Below are 14,686 nucleotides of genomic sequence, written 5' to 3'. Positions count from 1 at the left end.
TGAAAGCGTACATACACACCTCTATTAGAGAGTTTTAACAGTAAAAGTAACAGTGAGCAAATCATAGCAGTAATAAGATGGACGTCTTTAAAGAAACTGATGTTTGGAGCCCGGCTCGTACTTTTGCAGAAATAACTTCAGTAATGGTATTATTCACTGGGTGAAATACTAACCAAAGGAGAACCGCAGCACCAAGGGAACCTACTGCCAGGTCCACTAAACCATCATTGTTCATGTCCATTGTGCCATGAATACTGCGGCCAAAGTACAGCAGGCCAGGAGCCAAATCTGCTGCTGCTATCCTCTGAGAAACAGACAGAAGAGGAGATCTGAGCAAACAAGGATCATAACAACAACAACCAAAGTGAACTATGTTGAGATTAAAGCCATTACTGGAACAGTCATGTGTGCAATTAAACTGTGCAGTTACAGATACAGTATGTAGATTTAAAGCGTGCTGATTAAAAAAAAAGTAATTTAGTCAAGAATAACAAAAAAAAAGCTTCCTTCACCACTCCAAAATAGTATTTCTTAAAATAATGTTTTCTGAGTGGTACTGTAAGCTCATCTCAGTTATCAATGACAAAGAGAAGACATTTAGAAGTGCTATACACGCGACGTTACTTTACAAAAGATCTTGAGGTCTGTGTTTTCGCCCATTTACTGCAAATACTTTATTTTCCATTACTACCAACCATTCTGTGAAGCATACTAAAGGCTTGAATTGTTCACCGCAGAGCTTCCTGCTTCGGTTTAAATCAATATTGTCATTCACAGTCCGCTGCTTCAGATCAATATATTTTGCACATCTGTTATTATTAGAGGTCGTAATTTTTCCGTCATTATTCTGCTGACTACTCATGTGTTGTAACTCTGTTATGTTGTTCTTTCTGTACACATGACATCTATTGCACTTCTGTCCTTCCTGGGAGAGGAATCCCTCTGTAGATTTCTTCCTTTTTTGGGGGGGGGAGTATTTCCTGTAACAATGTGAGGGTCCTGGGACAGAATATGTCGTATGTGTACAGATCGTAAAGCCCTCTGAGGCAAATTTGTGATTTTGGGCTATACAAAATAAAATGAATTGAATCAGTTCATCATTCCTGACATTCTCCTGTCGTTGCAGAGCCTGTTATTGTCCACCTCTCCAGCAGCTGCTCTCAGTGTGTTCCTAATCTACAGACACCTTTTCTCCACACACCCCTGCACACCTGCCCCTCTTTCCCTCATATTCACTTGTAACCTGTCTGTAGGCTCGTGACTACTGCCGGTTCCCTGCTGGCCCTCTTGTCCCTCGTCTGGTTTTATTTGCCCTCATTGACAGTTTGCCTCTTACTGACCTCGGCCTTTTACAGTGTGTCACACATCTGGTACATAACTGTACAGAATGACACTTACTTGAAGCAAGTTTCAAGTCTTTTTTTAATGAACATTAATCAATAGCTACCTTGAAGGTGGCAAATCAAATGAAAAACATGTAGCATTCTATATGATTACCAGTAATATGTATATTAATGTCAGTGGGCAAAAAAAAAAGGCAAACACACTGACCTTGTCTTTTAACAGTTCTCTTTTTCACACCTCCTACCTGTTTGTATTTACGCAGTATTCTGTTGTGCTGGCTGAAGAAAACATAAATGGCTCCTTTGTGGTCATCTTCCAGTGGGGCCCCCACCACCAAGTCATTGAAGCCATCACCGTTCAGATCTGGCACAGGAGCGAGCGATGAGCCAAAGCGAGCATTCTGGCCCCCATTGTGGATTTCCAAAGACCCCTCAAGGATGAAACGATTCTGAAGGATGACGGGAAACACAATGATTCTAGTTTTGAATTGTTTTTCCCACTTCAATAATATCTCAAGGCAATCGCCCCTTAAGGGAAAGCTTAGATTTTTTTGACTCTATATATCAGCTTTTGTATTGATGTTGAGCTTTATTGGGGGAGTCCCACAGCAGGAGATCTGTCTGCACATCCCAAAATAATCAACTGCAACAAACAAGGTCAGTAAACAAAAACATTTTTAAACCACAACACAAGATGGAAAAAAATACTTTCATGTATTTCTAAAGCTTGATTCTCCTCCCAGACATTGAATCCATGTATATGAGTAACTGGACAATGCAGCATCATGAGACATATTTTAGAGCCTATTGTTTTGGCTAATTTACCAATATTGTGACATTGTGCTCAAATTATTGCATTCCAAGAAACCATAAGAAATATCGACTAGAACCAAAGAAATGTGATCTTTTAAGCTGTTCTTTAAACAATAAAAAAAAACGCCCGGCGTGTTTTGTTCAGCTTATCACTTGCTCCCGTTAGGTCACTTCCCAAAATCCACTGTAAAGACAACAGCAGTGTGCATCTTGGACCGATGAGTTTGGTTAAAACCGAGATAGTTCACCTTTTTTTAGGCCTCCCAAATAGGGTTTGGATTTGGCTGAGGTGTTTATTTCTCAACCCAGCCAGGAAATTCAAGCAAAAACTGAAAACCTACTTTTGCTGATGTAGCGATCAGTTTCTGTTAAGACCCCCCATGTTCCACAGCCAACATTTACCTCATAAATCAATATTATTTAGCAAGTAACCCACTGCATCTTATGTAAAAAATACGTAATTATCAGAATCAGCTTTATTTGTATGCGTGCTGTTACAAGGCATTTGACTTTTGCACCTCTCTCAATGTATTTACACAGAAAATAACAGCTAGGTAAAAGGACAACAAAGCCGGTCAGATAAAGATAAATAATAGTCTAAAAAATCTTATGAGTCAATTGTATATAATTGATTACGAGTCAAGTGTATATACATGTGAGTATATACAATTTAAAGATGTCTCTATACTGTAAATAATGTGTGTAGGATTTATCTGTTTTGGGGTTAATGTTATAGGCAACTAGAAAGCCTGGAAAATGACACTCTGCATGTAAACATTCTAATGCATAAACAACACACAGAAAGCCTTTAAAGTACACATGCTGTTTCTATAATCTGGACACACTCTTCAATGGAAACAAAAGCATATGCCAAAAGGACATTTTTCAGAATAGAATATATGGTAAAGAAATTCTGTATGTCTCCTCCAGTGGGCTGATCCATGCCTTCTGGCAGAGTTTATGTCAAAGGGCTGATCTGTTCATTAAATGATCTCTCAGATGTCTCATAACCAAAGAAGAGATTGTTGTCCTCTCTGTCCTCAATCCAGCTGGGTTTGTTGATTCAATTATCTCAGAACCATCTTTAGTCAACTAATCATGTTGGAATTTATACACAAATAAAGCAACAAACAAGTTTCTTTTTCTAATCTTTCATCCAATCAAACCAAAGATAATGTTTGGATCAGCTTCTGTGTTTTCGACATAATCCTTTAATTCCGCCTTTTTGAACTCCGATATCTAAAACATCTGGCAACAAAAAAGAGAGGAATTTTACCTCTTGATCGTAAAAGAACGGCGTATAGCTTTAGTGTATTTATTTGAAGTTCTATTCTTAGCGAGTGTAAAGTCAGATGGAAAACATCCATGCCTTTGAAAGCAACTACCCTTTTAAAAGACGAAATGGAGCCAAATACTCCATACCATCAGTGGCCATGCATATCATTGGTCCACTTGGCATCTCAGCTCATAATATATTTTTGGGGTCGGCAGACGAAACATGAGATCACTTGTTATTTCTGTTGAATAGATGATTTAGGAAGGTAGCTTTTACTTCTCCGCTACCTGATGTGTGCATGCCTGACAAAGAGGGAGATTGATGGAGAAATGGGGGGGAAATATATTCAGCAGTGTTTAAATTTGAAACATATGGTTTGTGAGGAGGCCATGAAGGGTCACAACCAGTGTGCAGTGAGCTCAGGAGTACGTTTTGCGTCAGAATGGAATTTTATTTTTCACCAGCTGCCAGACTTTAGTTCTGCATTTAGTTCTGGAATTGTAATTATTATCCTTTAAGTTTTGGTAAGAGGCAGCGCAGTATAATTCTTCTATCGTGTACCACCCATACACTTCTGATAAGTCAAGACATCCTAAGAAACTAAATTAAGATTAAACAAGGCAAGAGTCTACAGCCACGCTGGCGACTCTGTGATGCTGTAGGATCAGAAGATGATCCATTGTTGATGTAAAAATAGTGATTATAGCCGCTTCAACATTTCATCATCTCTCATTTCATGAGATTTTTACAGTAATGCACACTTATTCTACTGACGTGCTGCCCTGCAGGCAGACATAAGAAACACTTCCTTTCTTTGGTGAGATATTTCAGTCTGGACCAGCATTGCCATATAAAGCCACGCTGCTAGAATGGCAAAACGAAAATGCTTTTTTTTAAGTCGAGTCATCATCACATTGTGGATGTGTAATATTCACTGTAACCACACAGACACATTTTTGAACCAGGGTGTCCAGCCTTAAATAGTTTTCCAGAAGAATATCTCCGTGAAGCATCTACAGCCACCACCTGGATCAACCACCAACATGATTATTATTGCTGTCCTGATGTTGACAGACGTTTTTTAAGAGAGGGATTTCTCTCTGTTTGTGTTTTGCTTCTCACTGTTAAGCTTGGCCTGCCACCTGTGATGTGGTTTGGGGCCAGACGACCAGAAATGTAAATGCCTCTTCCATGCCTGTTCAATGGATTCAAAAACAGCTGAAGACATTTATTATTCTAATGAGCAGATCTGGAGCACCGGGAAATTTCCTTCTATTAAAGAAAGTTCTCGCCTCCAAATGGTTTGCTGGAAATGATTTTCGAAGGGGCAGAATACTTTCCTATTGAGTTCATTCTGCACATCTATTAAAATCTGCACACTGGCATGGAAGCATTTGATCGGCACACTTGATCTGGACAAGGTCATGTGTCAAATGTCTGCCTGCAGCATGTCAGTGTGCTAACTGTGGAGCTGGAATGCACCAGAGTCTGGTTTGTAAAGTGTTACCGGACACCTCTGGTGAGGCAGAAATTACTGGGAATGTCTGAAGTTTGAACAGGTGTTGACCCAACTCTGTGTTTGTGTCAGAAATTGATTAATCCCTGCATGTGTCTCTGCATGTGTTTATGTTTTTAGAGTTTATACCCACCAGCTCTGTTACTCTGTAGATATAGACCTTTCCCTTCTCCAAGCCTCCACTGAAGAACATGGGCGCTGCCACCAAAAGGTTGTCAGTTATGCCGTCTCCATCAATATCCAGAGGTGCAATCTCGCTGCCGTAGTACGAGCCGATCTGAAAGAGACGTAAATGTTGTGTAGATCTTTATTATTCCTCAGTTTGAATTCATTCAACAGGTGATTATGCTCTGAAATTCTTGGATTCTCCACCACTGTTTGTTGATCCACATGTTTTCTGATTTACTGATGATCTGGAGTTGCTTATGAACTTGAATATTGAAAGCAAATGGGGGTCTGCGTTGTGTCAATGCAAGTGGTCACAGTCGTAATGATTTTGTAGATGCTCAGACTGTGAGAGCTTTTCGGAGGGAGACTGGATCAGTCACTGGAGTGGATGGAACATCATCTATCAGATTAGAAACATCTGCCTATTTAAAGAGCTCTTTGCTCAAGAGTTGTGAGATCCAGAAAGTTTTCTGCAAAAAAACATCTGCTGTTCTGGATGAGCTGTTGCTGACAAGGTACAATGTAAGCTGCTGCAGGATGACTTCTTCAGGCCTGCAGCCTGTGAACGGTTGCCAGTTATGAGTGTAGCGGACATTAACACACAGAGCCACATCCCTTTGAACTGATGATTATTTTTAAACTGAATTTGAATAGTTGGATTAAATCCCAACAGATGATTTGATGTACACTTAAAAGTCCTAAAATTAAACATCAACAATACTTATTAATAGCACCAAATCAAACTTTATTGGTAACAGAGATTTACACACTCAGTGAATTTGTCTTCATGCCAACTTGCACCATCAGCACAGTATGTCATGTTTATGACATTTGGACTGTAGTTCTTGAGCAGTCATTCTATTGAGGTTGAATTTCAAATGAAAATCCTTTTGGTTATTGGCCTTTTCCTCTGAAAACTACTGCATGTCAAGATGATTTTTTTTTTTTACCAATTTGTCTTATTTTATATGTTCATTGATTGGAATAATTGTAATGCTTTCAGAAGTTGAAAATACAGAATAAACTAGGTACTAAAATGACAAAAACAGAGATAAAGAGAAGATCTACCGCTAAATCTGTCTTACTTAGTGTACTACACTGTCAGTTTTAATTCTGGTTTTGCTATTAAATAAAAGTGGATGGTGCAGCAGAGCTAATAAGCTACAATAGCTTCCTCTATTTTAGACTCTCCAGGTCTGTGTTCCCCCAGAGTTTTGCACCGACAAAAAAGCTTGCTATTTATTTCACCAAAGTTCACCTAAATTGAACTTGATGCAAAAAAATGATCCCATTAATCCAAAAAGGAGCAATAAAGACTCATAAAGACTGACCTGCTCTTTAATGGCGGGGGTACAAGCAGAGTTTTATAACAATGTTTTATAACATTCCTTCTTGCACTGCGGCATTCTTTTAAAAGAAGACTTAAGGAGACCATCAGTGTGTAACTGATGTAGTCCTGAAATGAAGTCGGTGAAGTGCTGGTTGCTACACTACCTGCTGGCCTTTGAGAGAGTGCAGGATGGTGAGGTTGCCCGAGTTCTTCAGAGTGAAGATGATGACTTTCCCGGTGTGGTTAAATCGTGGAGCTCCGGCTACGAGGAGACGACCGTTTCTGGCCGACACCACAGACGTCACGGTATAACCTGGTTATGTAAAACACACATAATAATTCTGCCTCCGTTCACAGGCAACAACATTCTGGAGTAAGATTTAGAGATAAAATCAACCCATGTAAGATATTACTTGTGATTTTAGTAATTACATTTTTCTTCTATTGACTGTGAATCTGTAAATGAAGTAAGTAAATTGTAAGAAAGACTACAGGCACTATGTTTTGTTCCACTGTTTGAGTGCACTGAGAGTGATTGAGCCTGAGTTACAGCTTTAATTTCATAGCAGTGATCTGCATGACTCAATAAAAAATAGTAAAACTCAGCAACTGGAGGAGTTGAAGCTCAGTGAGCTGCATTCAGTTACGCAGAACTGGATGTTCTGGTTTCTCAGGTTTCTCAGATTTCTTCCTCTATTTCGTCTTTTCCCACTGAAAATTCCACTCACTCCCCGTATACTTTTCCACCTTCATCTCACATCTTCATACCCCCTTTTTTCCCCCAGCTTTAACTTTCTCCCTGCCTTTCCGAAATTATGCTTCCACCTCATATTACTATTGAGTCTAGAATGGCGTCCATTGGCAGCCTGGTGGATAAGCTCAGAGACAAACCACTGATGGTAAAAGCAGAGATCCGTGGTGGTGGAGTGAGATGGGGTTGGATATAATGTGAAGTAGGGCAATGGGTACACTTAATAAAGATGGGTTGCAGCTAATATAGTTAATGTCAAACCACAGGTCTTCTACCAGGACAGGATGAAATACAAGTAGAAATACAAGGCTGGTGTTGTGAACATTGTTCAAGCGTATCCTTCATTGTCGCTGCATTTCTTTTCACATTAAAGACACCCATCACAATCCGGTCATGATTTTTCCGCTCCATTAAAAATAATTTCTAGGGTGGTACTCACCCAAGTAGGCGCCATGGTTTTTAAGCTCTTCAGGGAACTCCTGTGTGTAAGAAGACTTGGGAGGGACCACCTTCCCCTGTCGCGTTTCCTTCAGCACCGCTCCGTTCCAATCGTAAGCGCCGACTGCACCGACCAGAATCCCGTCCTGTACGGAAGGGGGAATTGTTTTTCATTCGCTGCCTGTGCTGCACATGTTTGCAACACGGTAATTACTGTCTATGTTCATGGAACTTAACAAAGTGTGACCACTGTTTTGGAGCACACCCTGTGTGTTTGGCTGACCTTCGCTTCAGTCAGATTAATGACGGTGTGGTGAAACGTAATCTTGGTAACAATGATAAACACGAGGCAGGTTGTCATTACATATGTGGATACTTTAAAAGAATATGAAGGAAATCAAATATAATATATCCCTTGTTCTCTTTCTCGTACATCAGATCACTTGTAGATGCAGATGTTGCTACGACAAGGTTGATGTATAAAGAAATTAATGGTCCTTCTCAAGGTTATTTTATTTTTTGTTCAGATTCCACACAATTCAATTTCTCTTTCTACAGCAGCTTACCGGCCCATTTCAATATGAAGAAACTGTATACCAAACTTTCTTTTCTTTGTATTATGAAGAACATAAAAACATCTTTTAGTCTTTATTTTTCACATTAAGTATACAGTCCACTCCATTTGCCCAGTCGTATTTAACATTGTGAATCATTTTTTCCCCTTTGAGATACAATATCAATCTTTCCCAGACGACACATATCATACAAGTTACTTTTCCAGGACTCATTTTGTTGTTTATTCTTTTGGTTTATCTATTATTGTCCGTCACAATCACAACCATACTCAAATGTAACGCAATAACACAAACATGTTACCCACAACCTTTACAATTTTAGTCATGGTCAACGTTAGCTTGGCTTGTCAGCACATTAGTATGGCTTACTAGCATGCAAGCTAACAAGGTACAGTAGTACTGTATGTATCATCCAGTTGTGGGACTGCAACTAACAAATATTTTCATTATTGATTAATAGTAATTGATTTGAACAGTTTGGTCTATAAAATGTCAGAAATAAATTGGGAAATATGTCCATCCCAAGTCCAAGGTAACGTCTTTAAATGTCTTGTATTCCCAAACCCAAAGATGTTAAAAACAGAGAAAATCATATTCCATAGCCATGACAAATCTTCCACTGAAACTCCCAAGGATCCAACCACGTATTTCCTCTCATTGCTTAAGTTGGAGCATAACTATGAAAAGGTTTTGCCTCAAAGCAAAAAATGAATGAAAACTTGAAGTCTGCTCATCTATATCTGTATTTAAGACTTTTTCTCACAAGGAAATAAAAAAACTACTGGTGGAAATGAACTCATGACAGCTATACAACATCAACAGACACAGAAGCTACAGTGGAAAGTTTTCACACAATCACAAACCACAGTGTGCAATGAAAGTAAGTCTACTTTAAAGTCCATTATCAAATCGCTGCTAAATCTTGATCAGTGTGCAATTAACTGCAGACGCAAGGAGGGATTTTCTATCGTCCATGGTTCACCCTACATTGTATCACTGACACAGTAATTATAGGGTTGCTCAGCTTAATGAGCTATGTTTTTTTTTTTTACCTCACACAATATGCCGACAAAACATTTTCCAGCGTTTGAGCATATGCTGGAAGGCAGAATTGTGTGCTCACCACGCTCGCACTACGTCACTCTTTTGACAGCAGCTCTACGCCAATGTGGTTGTCTGTTTTGGTCAAATTGGTCTCCATGGCAAATGAATGCGACCCGAAAACAGTTCAACCCAATAAACCATTGACCTATTTCAACTGCAGTTGCATGAAAAGTGGTCAGGATGTCAACTCTTCATTGAATTGGAGGGGGCCAGATTTGTGGTTGTACATAAATATACAGAAGTGTATAGAGGGTATATACGCTGTATACCAGCTCAACAAACATGTGATGTACAGTATATTCTATATTGTGTTAAATACAGAAATCTGTTTACCAAATAGCACAGAGCCTTGAGATTATTTTTGTTTAGTTACAGTTAACGAAACAAACAGCAGACAGAGAAACTGCAACGTATGCTGATGCAGGAAACGTCTATATGGACAGAATATGACATAAGCAGCCTTCAGAGTTGGCACATATCACATTTAGCAAAACCATCTGGGCTTTTTAGGACTGGTTTTCTCTTTTACAGCCCCGACATTCTTTCCATTAAGTTATCCTACTCTCAACACTCAGGTTGGTTTTGTCGAGCATCTCTGGAATCTGGCCTTGTAGACCGAATTTCCAGCAATTCTTACCACCCAGCTGCAAATTCTGCCCTATATATATTTTTTTTTAATCCTGAATGGGATATATTTTTTCCTCCCTTGATTAATCACACTGTGAAGGGGAACTGGAAAATCAATGTAGTTGCATCTGGACGGAGCCAGGAATGGAAATCAATGAATTGGTATCAACTGCCGGTACAGTAGAGGAGATCTTAGGTCTTATCTCTGTCCTCCTCCAGCTGCGTCACCTTTTAAAGCCAGCACACCTGCGACAATCTGCTTTCAGATACAATCAAAACCTCAGCGGAAAAACAACCCATCCTGCAGCTGAACTGTCTCAATCGTGCCTCAGCTTCTCACCAGTATGTTTCCCTTGGGAACAAGTGGTGTCTTATTACCCATCACCGCATGGTTGAAGTGGAAAAAGGCCTGTTTTTTCTGTCTGGGGCTCCTAAATCAGGATGACCTAAACCATTGGGTCCACACAGCAGGCACCTCGGGAGGGGGGGGGGGGCGGCTGGAAAGTGATGAATGGCAGGTTGTGGGGAGGAGTAATGAAGTGCCAGACATTGAGACAATGTGTGCTGTTCTCCATGCTAACAGATGATATGAGGCGACGTGGTAGCAGAAGTCAGACTCACCTCGACGTGGTGTGCAGAAAATCCAGCCTGAGACATCTGGAGGCCAAACGCTGTCCCATTCTTACTGGTTCCTGTGTACACAAGTCAGTCTTTTACAGTTCTCAACTGCTGCAGCAGCTCAGAAATATAAGATGCAAACCACAGTGAAAACCCTAGAAGAGCCATTGCTCAATGTGGACGTTTCACATATAAGAGATTTTTTAGGTACTAACTTTAAAAGGCTTTGTTTGAGCATTCCCACAGCAATAAAGATTACGTTGATGGCTGATTACTCGCTTAATCCCATTAATTGTTTATAAAATATAAGAAAATAATAATACAAAATCACCATCTCAATTTTGAAGATAAAGGTGAATTTATCTTCAAATTGCTCACTTTATCCAATCAGCAGTCCCAAACCCACATTTTTGAATCCTTACATTTCAGAAGCTGGGAACGGCCAATGTTTGGCATTTTCGCTAAATAACTTAATAAATAACTTATAATAAATAACTTAATAACCTGATATCAGAATTGTTGGACAGCCTGTTTCTGTCAAAGACTAATGCCTCATGGGTCTCTCACTTTATCTAAGGTTTTTTATGTACGTTTGTATCGTTCCACAGAGAAACATCACATCCTTTGGTTAAAGATAAAATATTTAAATCAGTATATAATGTTCTGCTACATTTGCATATAAATCTTTGTGGTTTCTATTATGCTTAGTCCTAAGAACTTGCACTGCAACACTGAACATACTTAGTTTTTTAAGAGGAATTATGAATGTCTCACAAATGAATGTAATGTAGCTCTAAAGAATTATTTCCAAAACCTTCCAAACTGAAGATGCGTTCCCCAAGTGCGTCCACAATATCCTTCAGCGCCGACTCGTCTGTCACATTGAAGAAGTGTTTGTCATCTGGGTCGCTGGCGATGTACTTGATCTCACTGAGGAAGGCCTCAGGGTTGATTCCACGACGGTTGTAGTAGCCAAGGACCTGTGAAGTTAAGATTAAGAAATCTTTCAGTACACGAATGAAGAACTTGAATGTCAACCAGCTGAATTGATCTGTCACCAGTTGGTTTTCAACCAAATTGCTTCAGTGGATGAAATCGAGTGTGCCATTGACTGCACCAGCAACAACTCAAACCAAAGAAGCATGTGGTTTGGAAGAGATTATTTACACCTTTCACTGCACTTCCACTGCGCTTATACAGTATTTTAATCTCTCCAGGTGCTTGAGTGTTTTTGGCTCCATCCTTCACTGAGCTCCATGAGCTCATTATGTTCATGGTGTTTTTAATAGAGCACTGGAAATGTATTAGCCTTCACAAAACTAAGTTAAAACTCATAAAGTGTAAGCCATCTAGCCCAGGTAAATAATAGGTCTAACAGACTCACAGCGATGGCATAACGGGTGATGCCATCCTTCTCACTGTCCTCGATGGCTTGCTGGAGATCAACACTGTCATGCGACTCTCCGTCAGTTATCACAATCATCACCTTCTTGGCACCGCGTCGACCTCCTTGTTTGAAAGCTTGTGAGCTGTGAGAACATGTTTGATGTGTTCAGTGAAACAAATCACAGAATGAAGTTAAGTTGTGTTGCTCAGTTGTACAAAGGGAGATACTGTACCGTGCTACGTTGATGCCCAGCGCCGTGTTGGTCTCCTCCCCACCTCGTTGGTTGATGCTGCGCGCTCTTTTCACCACTTCCTCAACAGATTTGTAGTCGCTGAGTTTGAATTCATGGACCACCTTCTCACCATACTGAACAACTCCAACCTGTCCCAAGAGACACAATAATCTATCACAATGAATAAGTGTTCTCTCTTCTTGCAGTTATCTGAAGGATTGAATAAAGTTTTCTTCCGTTATAGTAGCCTACAAAAAACTAACTTTCATGAACATATCACAGGCACAATAAACCTGAGCCAGAATTAGCTTGATAAAGAAAAGACTTTTGTACAAATTAAGTCCACTACTTGAATTTATCCAACATGAACATTACCAATATATCTTATCTTCTTTTAGTGTTCCTTCCTCTCTTACACACCTGTATTTGACCTGGTCCAACATAGAACTTCTGAAGAATGTTGATGAGAAAAGCCTGCACTTCATACCAGGGGTAGATGGAGTTTGAGCCATCCAGAACGATCACTATGTCCATATAGGTCTCACATCCTGAAACGCATTTAAAGACTCAATCATGAGAGCACACATGGAGAAAACGGATGTTAATAAATAAGGGAAATAATCATCTGCAGTGACGAAGAACTGTCCATGAACGTTTGTCTTACTCTGAAAGGCAGGCGCAATCGTCCTGGAGAACTTGAAGCTCGCGTTGACTCTGGAGCATATGCCAGTGCTGTAGTAAGAGCTGCCGCACTCATAGGACCATAGCGGCCCACAGGCCTGAAACATAACAGAAAGCATTTACACAAGCAACATTATCAACCTCAGAATATTACAGAATGTTAGCTCATGCTTTCAAAGACCTTCCATAGGGAGAGCTGCAGTATGACAACAGTGCAATCAAAAGAAAATCTTGTGGGATTCTTTTTTCCATTTTGACTATTGTTATTTCATTAAATGCGGCCTTACTTGCGCAAAAGGTTCTGCAGCAACAGACCATCACTTTGTGTTATTGCTCAAAAAGATAAATCCCATAAGAATAAAACTAACCACAAAGCTGTTGTCTTTAGGGTTCGTTGTGAGCGTCATTCCCAGCCTCATCTTGTCCTTTCGCTCCGATACGTTGGTCAGAGATATCCTTCCTTGAGGGAAAATAAAACTCACTGAGAGGATCTTGGATGCACAGATCATATGTACATAAATACACGCAGTATCCTTCTGAGACCAAACAGAAGGTCCCCCACCTGGGACATTGGTTTGTTATTGCTGTCTGGGCAGCCAAAGCATCGTCTACATCCTCAGACCTAAACGTTTACGTGTGCCTTCCTAACCAGCACAACACATGTGCAACTGGTGTGAAGAAGCATGCGGTGAGATGTGTGGTATAACACACATGTGGAAATGTCCATAAACAATTAAAAAACATTGTAAAATGTGGAATGATTGGTATGGTACCCACACTTCTGTCGCACACATGCCACCATGATGCAGAAAAAGCGTGCAGACATATAAACACTTATACATGCATATACATTTATCCAGAGGATTTGCAGTCATGACTGTTACAGTGTGTAGTGTATCTTGTGATTCTCTGGTAAAAAAGAGTGTGGTGATACTATACCTAAGTTGAGCTTGGAACAACCGTTGCCATTGGTTCGTCGGCTCACCGAACATTTATAAATATCCCCTGTCTGGTAGGGGCCATTCATTTCATACGGGGCGCCCACTAATAACCTGCAAAGACACAAAATCACACAGTAAGCGTCACTGGATATATAAAGTGTGCACATTGTCTCGAATATTATTTATTGTCTGTTAAAAGTTAACTTTTGATAGTAAGAGCAAGATTGACAACAACTTTTGTTCCATCCAAGAGTAAGTCTCTGTCTATTATCTAATCATATGAGGGAATAGGACACACAAAACACATGGACTGACCTAGAAGGTTTTAAACCTTTATTTATCCATGGAGGTTAACTAAGCATGTTTAATCATGTCCAGCAGTATAGACTTCCCATCATAAACAGTTTCACCCAGTACAACCAGTCATCTCCTGCCAGTCAGATCCTATATCTGACTGGCATGTATCATGTTCACCTTCAGTGTAGCATGCTAGCATGCTAATATTTAACTTGGAGTTATGTTATAGTCTTAGTTTTTAAGTTGTAATCCTGTTTCTTTATATTAGCTGTATCCTTGATGTATATTTTATTTTGAAATTTGAGTTGAGTCGAGTCAAACACAAAGTACAGCTGAGGCGATTGGGAATGTTGTTAGTTTTGCAGGTGCTGTATGTGATGATCAAAAAAGCCTCTACACACATGTAATATATAATATATATAAATGAATGAAAATAATATATAAATGAATATGTGACAGGTGGGTGGGAGGAAAGCAGAGTTTGAATACAAAGAAGAAAACCCCCGCACTCTGTCTCGCGATTACTGCTGAAATATATATTTTGGTCTGTTTGACCTTCAACCAATAATTGTAGAACAAAAAGAACAAA

At 39.7% G+C, this 14,686-nt stretch overlaps 1 protein-coding gene across 1 annotated transcript in view; it reads right to left on the bottom strand.

Annotated features, from left to right (window-relative positions):
- itga11a (integrin, alpha 11a) overlaps positions 1-14,686 on the bottom strand; it is a gene marked incomplete at both ends in the record, with an annotated part of 45,444 nt that overhangs the window by 12,364 nt on the left and 18,394 nt on the right. The window contains 13 exons of the mRNA XM_079164081.1: positions 174-304; positions 1,589-1,792; positions 5,082-5,225; positions 6,611-6,759; positions 7,637-7,781; positions 10,563-10,633; positions 11,374-11,539; positions 11,944-12,088; positions 12,179-12,327; positions 12,599-12,726; positions 12,843-12,957; positions 13,228-13,319; positions 13,799-13,911. Coding sequence (XP_079020207.1) covers positions 174-304; positions 1,589-1,792; positions 5,082-5,225; positions 6,611-6,759; positions 7,637-7,781; positions 10,563-10,633; positions 11,374-11,539; positions 11,944-12,088; positions 12,179-12,327; positions 12,599-12,726; positions 12,843-12,957; positions 13,228-13,319; positions 13,799-13,911 — 1,752 coding nt within the window. The remainder of the gene's footprint in view (positions 1-173; positions 305-1,588; positions 1,793-5,081; positions 5,226-6,610; positions 6,760-7,636; positions 7,782-10,562; positions 10,634-11,373; positions 11,540-11,943; positions 12,089-12,178; positions 12,328-12,598; positions 12,727-12,842; positions 12,958-13,227; positions 13,320-13,798; positions 13,912-14,686) is intronic.

Source organism: Pholis gunnellus (assembly GCF_910591455.1).
Source record: "Pholis gunnellus genome assembly, chromosome: 1".
NCBI classification, from domain to species: Eukaryota; Metazoa; Chordata; class Actinopteri; order Perciformes; family Pholidae; genus Pholis; species Pholis gunnellus.
Note: the sequence above shows the minus strand (reverse complement) of the source record. Positions and strands in the feature narration are given on the sequence as shown.